General features: G+C 39.7%; 1 protein-coding gene across 3 annotated transcripts in view; it reads right to left on the reverse strand.

Annotated features, from left to right (window-relative positions):
• The window catches only part of usp36 (ubiquitin specific peptidase 36), a 28,126-nt gene extending 15,769 nt beyond the window's left edge, over positions 1-12,357 (reverse strand). For all 3 annotated transcript variants that reach the window (XM_016233946.1, XM_016233945.1, XM_016233944.1), the window contains exons 1-9: positions 12,251-12,357; positions 4,590-4,851; positions 3,111-3,332; positions 2,799-2,909; positions 2,437-2,539; positions 2,280-2,347; positions 524-594; positions 318-400; positions 48-159 (exon numbers count right to left, since the gene is read on the reverse strand). In XM_016233946.1, coding sequence (XP_016089432.1) covers positions 48-159; positions 318-400; positions 524-594; positions 2,280-2,347; positions 2,437-2,539; positions 2,799-2,909; positions 3,111-3,332; positions 4,590-4,842 — 1,023 coding nt within the window. In that variant the 5' untranslated portion in view covers positions 4,843-4,851; positions 12,251-12,357. The remainder of the gene's footprint in view (positions 1-47; positions 160-317; positions 401-523; positions 595-2,279; positions 2,348-2,436; positions 2,540-2,798; positions 2,910-3,110; positions 3,333-4,589; positions 4,852-12,250) is intronic.
• Between the last annotated feature and the right edge of the window lie 429 nt (positions 12,358-12,786).

Consider the following 12,786-nt stretch of genomic DNA (forward strand, 5'->3'; position numbering starts at 1 on the left):
CAGGCTATAAGCCTGTTTGCATGTCAGTGAAATGAATAGGCTGATACCTTGGTAATTTTTCCTCCACTGAAGTTGGCGAAACGTTTAAGCGACAGCGTCAGCACATTCGATGTTCTGTGGACTGTGAACCTCTTAGTCGCTGGAACTTTCTTCTTACATCTAAAGCGAGAAAAGAATACGATGAACAACTGATGTCAAACTGTGGCTCTGGGTGGTTGCTTACTGGATCAAAAACTCGACTGGCCTGCATGAAGACGTTTTGATGGTATTGTACAAACTGCTAAGGAAGACCCCATGGTTCTGGGTGTACAACTCACTTGGCACACATGTAGGCGTTCTCGCCGCTCAAAACATCAGGCTTGACAAATAGTTCCAGAGCACGAACGATGTTGGCCGCTTGCTGAAAAGGAAAGAGAGAGGGAGTTAATGTTATTCAGAGGAGATTTCAGTCTGAGGCAAGAGACATCCATCATCCTGATGTGACTGAACCGCAGGGCTCTGAAAAACAAAGTCAGACTCTCACCCGAATCTCCACGGCGATGTCCAGGTATGGGTCATACGTATCCGACACGCTTTTACAAATAGAGCACTTCACTGCAAAATCAGAGGAAACAATGTAAAGATCTCATGCTTTCCAGAAAATACGAAGCAGCACAACTATTTTCAACATTGATAGAAATAAATGTTTCTTGAGCAGCAAATCAGCATGCTTTCTAAAGGATCATGTGACACTGAAGAATTAAAGGTCCCATATTGTACACCTTTCTGGAGTTTTATTTTAGGTTTTGATGTCCTTAAGGATATATATTTGCGGTATAAGTACCAAAAATCATCTCAATATAATTTACAGCTCCTCTCTCAGGAGCTCTGCTGAGAACAGGTCGAGTCTGGCCTGTCTAATTAAGATTCATGAGCCTATTTTCTGATTGGCTTGTTGCTTTCTGAGTGACGCATGGCCAGGCCAACCACAGGTAACTAGGGTCAGCAACGTCACAGCGCTAGCTGGAGGAAGCGAAACAACGGAGAAACTGGATGCGGCCCATTTAAACCAGCGCAAATTCAGCTACATAAGGAGCTTAAAATATCATCTTGTTGTGATGTTGGGTGCTAGATTCGACGTAATACAGCCTCAAATTAGAAATTTGATCGCATATCTGCTGCCACTGCCAGACAAAAAACTAACGACAGCTGTGGTTAAACGCGATAAAACGAGCAGACTGGACAGAAACGATCATCAAAAATGCTCACGTTTGCAGCGCACACTTCTTATCAGAAAAGGTTCAATAAAGTATTGTCTTTTGTTGTTATGGGCACATCTACAGATTTCTTGGCATATGTCTATGTTTCTTGCATCTCACGACTATGTCGTGTATATAATAATGTCTGTGTGCATGTGTGTAAAACAACAAACTGACGATATATAATCATTTGTAATTGTATATACATTGTTGTGATTAATTGTGGCTGGAACAATTATGTAGCTGTAAAAATAGTTGCCTGCTGAAATTGAAATGTATATACATCTTCATCATGACTAGATACGACACAGTGAATTAGTCTTTACTATACAGGTTAGACGTGATCCACCTCAGAGTAACAATCCTGTCAGATCGCCCATCCTTTGAGAGAGGGTGTAACATTACAGGTCGGCCGATCTGGTTTCGTGGTTAAAGTTAACCTTTACGACATGTTTCCGTGTTGTTGTTGCTCAGCAATGGCATGGACGCGATGTTGTCTGAGGGTTTGGCAAAAGAAGAGTGGGACAGTGGGCGGTGCTCAGGGTGGTGACTGTGTAGTTCTGACATCAACTTTTTACGGAAGTCACAATGGTTCGTGAAAAATAGCTAGAACTTTATGCAGGGCGTGTGCATTTTACTGTGGACTGACTGTTTTGAAACTTATATGGTAGTTAAATAGCCCCTAGACCTCAGTTATCGTGAAAAAAAGCCAGGAAATTTCAGTTTTGACAATATGGGACCTTTAAGTGATGATGCTGAAAAATTCTGCTTTGCATCACAGGAATAAATTGCATGCAATAAAGGCATACGATACATACGAGGCAAACGTTTTTTACAAATCTTTCCGACCACAAACTTTTGAATGGCAGTGTATTATTTATCCATCTACAGAGATCATATAGCTAATATCTCTCAATAGTAACCACAAAATTAACAATAACATTGATTAATTCCTCTAGCCAGCAAAATCATCCCACTTTTATTAGGTAACACAGTCTTGGATCTCAATGCACCACGTTTACCTTTGATATTTGTGCTTACCTCTAGACCTCAGATAACCCCCAAAAATCTGGTGGACCAGCGTGGTGGCCTGTGTCTGTCTGTCCAGTCTGTGAGCAGAAGGGCTCATTATTCCTCTGATCCAATAAAACTAACTCTTGGGGTTTCTGCAGTAACTTAGTTACGGTAGTGGTCTTACTTGGGATATCCGTTCAAGCTAGCTTTCTGCATGGCGTCAATGGTGTAACGCAGAAACTCGTGAGCATCCTCTTGGCTCCCAAATCGAAAATGGCGAGCAATTTCTGAAGGATTTGAAAAAAAGTCCGGTTATGTCAGAGGATAATTGCGGAAAGGGAGAGAGAAAGGGATAAGTGATGTGATAATGAACAGAAAGGACACTCCCATGAGCATCTGGGAACCTCATGACTCAACACTTAGTCAGAGGCTACCAACGCAGTAGTCATCAGCAGCACTTCCTGTAACGGCTAAGTCATCTCTTAGCTTAAAAAGACATTTGGAAGTGCCGCATGTTTGCTTGAACAAATTAGAGGAAGCTCTTACTTTTCAGATCTCGGATGAATGATACAGGTTTAATGGCATTGCCCGTGTTGGCGAAGGCTTGGATGATATGGTTCTGCATTACACAAATCATGCAGAATCCAGATTGGTGACCTGAAGGAGACAAAAGAGGGATTTTACGTCAGCACTCGTGGTGAAATCCAGACAGGAAACATTCTATGGGACAAACTGGCTACCTCTACAATGTTAGCATTTTTTTTTTTCTCTTCAAAATAAATATATGTGCAACACACTGTCCAAGCATTCACATCTGTGCACTAGCTTAGAGTAATGTTCGCTGAAGCTCTTTCTCACAGGATCGGCTGTGCTCCTTTGAGAGCAGGTAGTTGGCCAGCGGCGGGGTGTAGGTCAGACACTGCACAGTAGAGTTGAGGAAGCAGGTGTTGCCCAGGTTGTGGAGGCCGGCTCCAACCCGATACACCCGTTCCCACTTCATGGACAGCTTGTTCCCAGGGAAGAGCATCTTCTGCGGAGCAGGGATCCCATCGCTCTGCCCAACACTCAGGTTTTCGGAGACTGTCGGAAAAGACGAGAGCAATTATGAAAAGAAAAATACCAATTACTCGCATTTTAAATCCTATAATGATTGCAACATAGTATTTGGTGTCCTCCATATTACGTCATGTGTAGTATTAAGGTGTGGTAACATTTACCATCATTAAGATAATTTTTCCAGGCAAAATCCATTCGTTTCAATAGGAATCCATTTGGTCAGGAATTTCACGCAACCAACGACCAATGGGAATTTTACCAAACACCACGCCAGCTTTTCGGCCAATTTTCATGACAAAAACCATACATGCATAATAAAAATGCATGATAGAAACTAAATGTATTTATGTCCAAGTTTTTCATAAAAATTAAAAGGTGAATTATCTTGAATTGAAAACTTTGTAAAGGTACCAAAAGCATAACATTTTCTCAAAGGACCAGAAATATTAGAATCCAATAACATTATATTACAACTGCTTTAGCCGGACTATCGTTTGGTGTTATTTTTAACACCATGCCAGCTTTTTTGCCAATTTTAATGGAGAAAACTATACGAATTCGACAGAAACCAAACATATTTCATAAATGACGTGAGCGTGTGGCGGCGCAGACCCAGATCCGGCTTAATGACGTCATTACACCGGATCTGGGTCAGAACCGCCACACGTCACGCTCGCGTCATGATACTGTCATGAACGCGCGTCCACAAGTGATGCAGTAGAGACGAAAATGTGGAATAAAGTCGTTATTTTTGTTTTCTTCATGCAAAAAAGTATTCTCGTAGCTTTGTAACTTTACAGTTGAACCACTGATGTCACACGGACTACTGCGTCGATCATCTCGGTTCTTTTCTGGACCTTGAACCTGGTAGTTACCTTGCTGTCTATGGGAGGGTCAGAGAGAACCTCAGACTTCATCAAAAATATCTTAAATTGTGATCCGAAGATGAACGAAGGTCTTACGGGTTTGGAACAACACGAGGGTGAGTAATTAATGACAGAATTGTCATTTTTGGGTGAACTAACCCTTTAAAAAATTCTAAAACTTAAAAATTAATTAACTTGATTCAAAACTTTTTCAAGAGTATCAAAACAATAAAACTATTTTTCCAGAGGAGCAGAACTATTACGATTTTAGCCTGAATCTAATGATTGTTTAAATCTTTTTACTGTTAATGACAATTATGGAAATATAAATCCTTATTAACAATTATAAACCAAACTGAAAAACATCACAGTGGCTCTCAGGGCTGTAAGCCTCCAGAAATGTTGGTGATCTTACTTTGTCTCTTAATCTGAGCAGGTTCAGTCTGTCTCGGTGCCGCTGCTCCATCGTTTTTGGGATTCAGGATCACGTATTTTGTCTTGAGGGTCTCCAGCTGGTAGCTGAAGCCTTTGCTGGCAGGTTCAAACTCGATCTTCTGCAGAAGCACTTTCTTGGCAGATGAAGCCAGCAACTTGTTCAGGTCGCCCTCGTCGCTGGAGTCCTTGCGGCCCGGCTTCAGGGCCTCTTTGAGCTTGTCTACTATCGGCATTGTGTGTCACTGATGAAGAAAACCAAAGATTAAAGAACAAAAATGAGGAAAATGACTCTCGGAAATTCCCATTTTTTTAAACCATATAATTTGGTTGTAGCCAGAAGTTTCAGTATTACTTGTAAAAAAAAAAAAAAAAAAATCCCCAAAGATTTCCAATTCTTCAAAGCCAGTATAAAGTAACAAATCTGACGCATCTAACCAGCTCGTTGGCAAGTAAGCTATTCTAGTAGAATAGCTTCAAGTTTATGCCAACATTTCATGAAACTTATCTGGCAAACCGAGCAAGACACAACTGAAATCAGGAGCCTGTACATCCGCTCATACCAATCAAGACACCAGGGACAATACAAAGTGTGATTTAGCCACAAACCACAAGACTGCACTAACATTGCTTTCGCACGCCTTGCAGATAACAACCTGCACAAAGCTACATGAAATGTAACATCCAAGCAATGCATCTGAACTAAATCCAATAGGTGAACAGTTGCATCAATGCATGCATAATATCACATCAATAAATGCACTGTAGCAGATTAAATTAATACACTATAGGGGAAGTCGTGGCCTAATGGTTAGAGAGTCGGACTCGTAACCCAAAGGTTGTGGGTTCGAGTCTCATACCAGCAGGGATTGTAGGTGGGGGGGAGTGAATGTATAGCGACAATTCTCCACCTTCAATACCACGACTGAGGTGCCTTTGAGCAAGGCACCGAACCTCCAACTGCTCCCCGGGCGCCGCAGCATAAATGGCTGCCCACTGCTCCGTGTGTGTGTTCACGGTGTGTGTGTGTTCACTGCTGTGTGTGTGCACTTTGGATGGGTTAAATGCAGAGCACTAATTCCAAGTATGGGTCACCATACTTGGCCACATGTCACGTCACACAAATGTATATATCTATTTTTTTTTAATAATGTATCTCCAGGTTCAAGTAATTACAGAAACCACTACATTGTTTAAATCACTAAGTAATGAACTAAACTATGAATGAGCATCAATCACCTCATTTTCTTTCAAAAGCAGAAAAATGACATGTATTAAAGGAATAGTTCACTTAAAAAAAAAATAACATTGGCGTGGATTACTTGTGGATTATCGTGATGTTTTTATCAGCTGTTTGGACTCTCATTCTGACGGCATTGGAAAATCTCTCCAAATCTGTTCTAATGAAGAAACAAACTCATCTACATTTTGGATGGCCTGAGGAGGAGTACATTTTCATTTGTGGGTGAACTATTCCTTCATCGAACGTCAAATAACGGGACCCTATTGTAAATTTTATAATTTTTACATGATCATTCTTTTGGATTACACAAAGGCATTTAAAAAGCCTTCTAGGCTCTAATTATCAATCTTAACCAGGTTCTTTAGAAATAATCACAAAGCATCTCTTTCAGCTGGCTGTAATTCATTATGCAGACAAAGTCTCAATAGATCTTCGGAAAAAAAACAAACTATAAGATGCACACTTTGGTGCATTCAGGACACAGAAGAACAGTAAGACTGAGTTGGGACCTGCATGGGCTTACTCATCAGGTCTAGTGCTGACGTAGAGAGCAAAGGAGCAGCAAGCAGGCTGCACATGTATCAAAGCCACAAGGGCAGACTAACCTTCATGTGCGCTTGGGATTAATGGTGACACAGCCGAACGCAGTAACAACCCGTGCAGCTCGTGTGCATTACGACATTAATTCTGCCAATATCACATGCATACATTCAACAGCAGATCTTAAAATAATTACAGCCAGCATGAATACAGATTCTATTAAGATTATCCTCATTTATTCAATTGTGCTCAAGAAAACTAGAGAAACCTCAATTCCACAAAGAAATGATAAACATCAGGTTTTAACGCTAGAATGATTTCATTATTTACAACAGTATAATAAAAACACATGACTCTACAAAGAACATACAAATGTATAATAAATGAGCATTTGACAAGAACATCAAGCCAATGAGGAGAATCAATACAATTAATATTTGATAATGTAGCTTGTAAATCATTTGAGAGTCAAACGCACAAACACACACACAAAAATACTCCAGTCCAGGAATGATTCTAGCCTTTCCTCAGCAGGCCTCCCTTTAAAAAAATGTCCCCATATTTTGACACTATATGGATTAGGGCTGCACGATTAATCGAATGCGATTGTCATGTGCATTTTGATAGTAATGCCGGTTCTGTAATCAGCAGGAAATCATCATCACGTGCTTTCAGATGGAGCAGAATTTACTACACAGAGTTCACGGACAAGTTACGCAAAAAAAATAAAATAAAATTTGCTGACGATTTTATTGCGTGATTATGAAATCGAAGAAATCGTTTGCGATAATGACAGCTGTTTGCATAGCTTCTCAGTGAAGTAAATGCTGCTCCATCTGAAAGAATGCATGTGAAAATACCACATTTAATAATATATTTTTACTCCAAACTCACTTCATAACGTCAGTCGAGTGTTTGAAATAAATCCTTCTGTGAGATGATGTGGCTTCTTACACAGAATAAGGCACGCAACATATTTCGTAGTATTTAAGCAGTGATAAAGGCATTGCATTATAAATATACTTTATTTTAATGAAAATTATAATAATAATAACTCAGATAAACTGTATATTGCCGTAGTCGTGTGTTTATTAGTCACGTTGAATCAATGAAAGCAGTTGAATCTTCTGTTTATTCAGCTGCAGTGGATTTCTTCTGCGAGGTGTATTTGGAGTTTCAGCGCGAGAGCGCCCTCTGGCCTTTGGATGGAGATTTACTGCTGATCACAGAACCGTGCTTCACTGAAAGATACGCATGACAATCGCAGCTTCTGTCGAATCGCGATCTTGATTCCATTTCGATTTATCATGCAGCCCTAATATAGACAATAATTGTTCTTCCCTGCAGTAGGGAGTAGTTCATAATCTGTACGCGCAATAAAAACAAACACTTCACTGCTGACAAATGATAGTAGACATTTGCAAGTTTTGTTAAATAACAATGGACTGTAGGTAAATAGCCTAAATATCACCTCATCCAGCACTCTTTTCATCTCTTATAAACTATGCAGTTACTATTTGTGACCCTGGACCACAAAACCAGTCTTAAGTGTCAATTTTTCTAAATACATCATCTGAATCGAAATACGCTTTCTGTTGATGTATAGTTTGTTAGGATAGGACAATATTTGGCCGAAATACAACTATTTGAAAATCTGGAATCTGAGGGTGCAAAAAAAAAAAGTATTAAGAAAATCGCCTTTAAAAAGTTGCCCAAATAAAGTCCTTAGCAATGTCTTGATATATTTATGGTAGGAAATTTACCAAATATCTTCATGGAACATGATCTTTACTTAATATCCTAATGATTTTTGGCATAAAACAAAAATGTATTCTTAGCTATTGCAACTTAAAGTGTTGCAATGTGTAGTGCCTTGAAACACGCAGCGTTATTCTATGCGGTGGCGTAATTTCAACTGAAGCAGGAAGACAGGGTGGGACATATCGAGCAGCCCCGCCCCCTTTTTAAATTAGCCAATAGCATTTTGTTTATTTCGGCACGGGTCAGAGCCGTTGAGCTCGGTAAAGCCACATTTGACAGCCACAGTCTAATAGATTACCCCCTAGATTCAATATGAAACTCTTAGTAAAACAAAACAGTGATCATAATCATGCTGAGGTGGTGTAGTTTTAAAAATGTGATCGCGTCTCTGGACCGGAGCCAAAGTCCGGATCAGACTGTGCGCGCTGCCGCGGTTCGCGTTGACAACGTGAAACCAGACCTCATTTGCCCAAAGCATATTTACACTATCTGAATCGTTCCCTATCGCCTACATTGTACACTACGTGCCATTTACTGTACAAGAAATTCTACACCGTGAACAAGCGACCGATCTCAGACGCAGCTTCAGCGTTTGATTGGTCAGAAGATTTGATGAGAAGATGAAGTACGATGTGACGTCAAAAAAATCAGTTGAGCCGTTTTGGAGGAAGTGACGAACTAAACGTTTTGAATGCTTATATCTTCTAAATGCAAATTTTGTCACTGTTTTGGAGCACACTGCCTTATAGATAACCTTAAGACTAACATATTGATACTAACTGAATTTACTGTTCAAATGAGTCAAACTGAATCCAGGTTTGAATTCAGACTGTTTTGCAATCCTGTATGACCTTTTCGATCAGAAGAGTGAATAATCTGGCATCACTAGCTCTGATTCTCAACAGCTGACAGCAAACACACCACATGGATGTGTATCAAGGAAAATTATTCTCAGGGTACGGTTGCACCAGCCATTCGTAAGTTCTTACTTAAATTAGAACGTTAAGTCCACACTAGAGGCTTAGTAACCACTAGCTAGTTTGTAACGAAATCTATACATTATTTGGTTGCACCAGTAGTTCGTAAGCACTCCGTAAAGTAATGCGTAGTCGCATAATATGACGTTTACCCTAAATCATCCAATAGAAACCTTCAAATAAGCGAGCAGAACTTGTTTAAATGCTATGAATTTTAATTTATTCTTCATTCTAACTTCTTTTGCCTCGCGTATACTAACAGTAAAAACAAGTTTCCATTAAAAACGATACATTAATAACGTTACGTCTCTAAGCTATTTTTATATGTAAATAACATTCAGAAACTGTAATTGAAATGAATAAGGATCAATAAATACTGAAAGAAAGAAAAAAAACATAAGAAATGCCATTTATTTATTATTTCATCCGACATGCGCAACACGGACCGAAGCGTACAGAGAGGCGCACTGTAGATGGGTTGTTGAAGAGGCGCTAAAAAAAAGACACCAAGTACGTTTATTAGGGATGCACGATATATCGGCCACCATATCGGTATCGGCCGATAAATGCTAATTTTTTCTGTTATCAGTATCGGCCCGATAAGAAAATGTTGCCGATATCTTAAAGCTGATAAATAATGCATTATTCCTTCAGAGACACTTCAGATGCGTGCTGTTCGTTTTCAGCCTTTTGTGCAATTGTATGTTGTATTATTGTGTTTATTTGATGAAAATGTTCATATCGGTGCATCCCTAACGTTTATTCACATATTGTTCTCTCTCTTAATATGTAAATAAGTGTAAATGTCAGCAGCATCATATAATGGGTAAAAGTAGAGCATATTGATGCAGTTCACTCAGTCTGCTATTTTACTCCAACCGTTACTCCTGACCAGACGCTTCCGTAAATAATTAGTTTATACGTAGAGTTAAACGTGTAATGGTGCAACGAAAAAATATTTAGTAGTGCGCAAGTTGTAACTTAGTGCCCATTTAAGTCAAAACTAGGCTAAGTTGTAACTTAGCCTAGTTTTGACTTAAATGGGCACTAAGTTACAACTTAGTGGTGCAACCGGCCCCTGGTCAATACACAATAAAGGCTATTGCCAGACAAGTACCGTATTGACCCGAATATAAGACGATGTTTTTTTTCTTGGAAATACATCTGAAAAAACACAGTCGTATTATATTCAGGGTCTAGACTTTTTGACATGTCAATAATACACCCACAACGATAGGTGGCGCTAAATACGCATGAAACGAGTGTGTCGTGAAATATGTAATGTAACGCGTGTTGTAAAGATCGCGAGTAAAAACTAAAGAAAAAGAAAATCTTACAGCTGCATGAGTCGTGACTGTCACGTTAGCCTGATGGGACCAAACTCTCTTTGTGATTTTAAAACGTAAGACGGTACCCAGATTTGAAGACGACAGTAAGATTTAACTTCTACTGCTAATAAGATTTTGGTAGTCTACTATTAGACGGAGAGCCTAAATGTCCTAATTCAGATGGGCTACCTGGTTTTTTTTTTTATTGTTTTTTTTTTTAAATGGCATATCAAAAAGTGTATATTTTTTTAAATGTGATTGTTGGTACATTTTACCAGTTTTTACCATACTTTCAAAACAAAAATTAAAATAGGAAAAATATGCAATATGAAAATAACTGACGACAAAATGTGTTTTACTGAGAAAAAACAAGATTTGGTTTTTAAAAAGCCTTTTTCCAAAAGGTACATCTGGAAGAAGGGGGGTCGTCTTATATTCGGGCCAATACGGTACGTATAATTAATATTTCACTGGGGGTCGTGCCCCAGTAATAAGGGTCCAGCGATGCCTTTTGCTCCAAACTCCATTAATTTAGTTTCTATCGGCTACAAAATCTCTATTAAAATGACTCTACACCAAAAAAAAGAACTAATTACGACCATAGTTTGTCTGTGTTTTGCAAGGGCGTTTTACCTTGTCATTTTCATGAACACAATAAATGATCATTTACACGTACTGATCTATAATAGAAAACTTATTTAAATATATGCATTCAGTATTTATAAATGTTTTACATGAGAACCAGTAAATATGATTACCATAAAACTGACCATAAAGTAAAACACTTAACAATTAGCCTAAAGCTGCACATTTGTCATTAGGCAAGCCTACATGAAAAAGTGTTCATACTTTCTGCGTTGTACAAACTTAAACCTTAATAACATTGCATTATTGACATACGTTTTGAGATACTTATATATATATATATACACATAAATGGTACAGTATCTCCTGAGGTAAAGGACTTCCGGCTAAAAGCACGTGTCCAAAGAGGGCTCATGTCATGTGGCACATAACTACCACTATTACTCTTCAGATATCTGGCTTATTAAAATCTGTGTGTTCAGTTTATGAATTCTCAAATCGTGTTTCAGCCACTTCGACACTGCCACACTACTGTTAGACCATGACAGGATGCCTTGAAGTGCTCTATAGGTAGGCAGCAAGGTTTTTGAGACACAGCCCGAACATGTATCATCCAAGAGTTACCATTTCGCCGCACCATATCCATATGTTTATGAAACACAAAGTTCAGAGATACTTCACCCTTTGTGTAAACTAGCTCGGGTGGACGACATCTGACAGTTAATTCGCTTTACGGTGCATTTACTAAAGAGTATTACGATGCAGCTGTTAGACATGCGGTGCATCAAGGACATCGTGATGACGGCTCGAACCTGCAAGCTTTCGGTTTGTTTACCACCAGACTGCACTGTTAATGTCGAGGTAAAGACTGTGTTTTGCGCTGTGAGCCTCAGAATATGCGAGACGCGGTCGATATGAGATGCTAGTCACATGCTAACAAGCTACTTTAGCATCCGCTTTAGCGTAAACAGTGCCGTTTTCATCGACAGTCCCCGCCGTTTCTGCACATTTGAGCGCTCAGCGTTCGTAAAATGTAGCGACAGTGATCGGGGGAGATATAAGAGGGTTCACTTCATGAGCTGAGCCGCCTCACAAAGCGAACGTGGCGTTCGTACTGCTGCAATGTGCTGCTAACCCTCACACAAGCATTTTCTGAAGAACGAGCTCAAATCCGGCCACCATTCGCATGTGAATAACTTCATGTACGTACCCATCCGTGAATGACCGCGAACCGTTTGATCTGCTTTGGCGTTCAGACTATATTCCGCTACGGAGCCTTCATTTTGTTACGTTCTCTCCCCCCATGCTGCATTATAAAAGGGCGTGTGCATGCGTGATTGACGTGACGGAGCGGCCAATCAAATTTGAGCACGGCTCTGACGACACACTTCATTCATAGCTCCAGTGTCCAATCAGAGGACGCAAACGGAGCCTTTCAGTTCATGCGTTGTTTACTCGCGGAATGCTGCCTTATGTGCTGGGGCAGAGATTTATCAACTGTGGTCACTAGAGGGCGCTAGAAAATAGACGATTGACAAGGTTATTGTGAAAAACGCTATGCAAATTTGGATGAAAAATGTTTCTCTTCGGGTTCATATATCTACATATTATAACAGTGGATAGAAAAGGCACAAGGTAGATACAAAACATTGGCTAATGATGTTGTGTCATGAGTGAAATACTGGAACAGTGCCACTAGGGGTCGCATAGACTTGCATTGTGTGTCATATACTCCAGGGACCCTGG

This window comes from Sinocyclocheilus grahami, unplaced genomic scaffold (genome assembly GCF_001515645.1).
Source record: "Sinocyclocheilus grahami isolate Dianchi unplaced genomic scaffold, SAMN03320097.WGS_v1.1 scaffold441.1, whole genome shotgun sequence".
Taxonomy (NCBI): domain Eukaryota; kingdom Metazoa; phylum Chordata; class Actinopteri; order Cypriniformes; family Cyprinidae; genus Sinocyclocheilus; species Sinocyclocheilus grahami.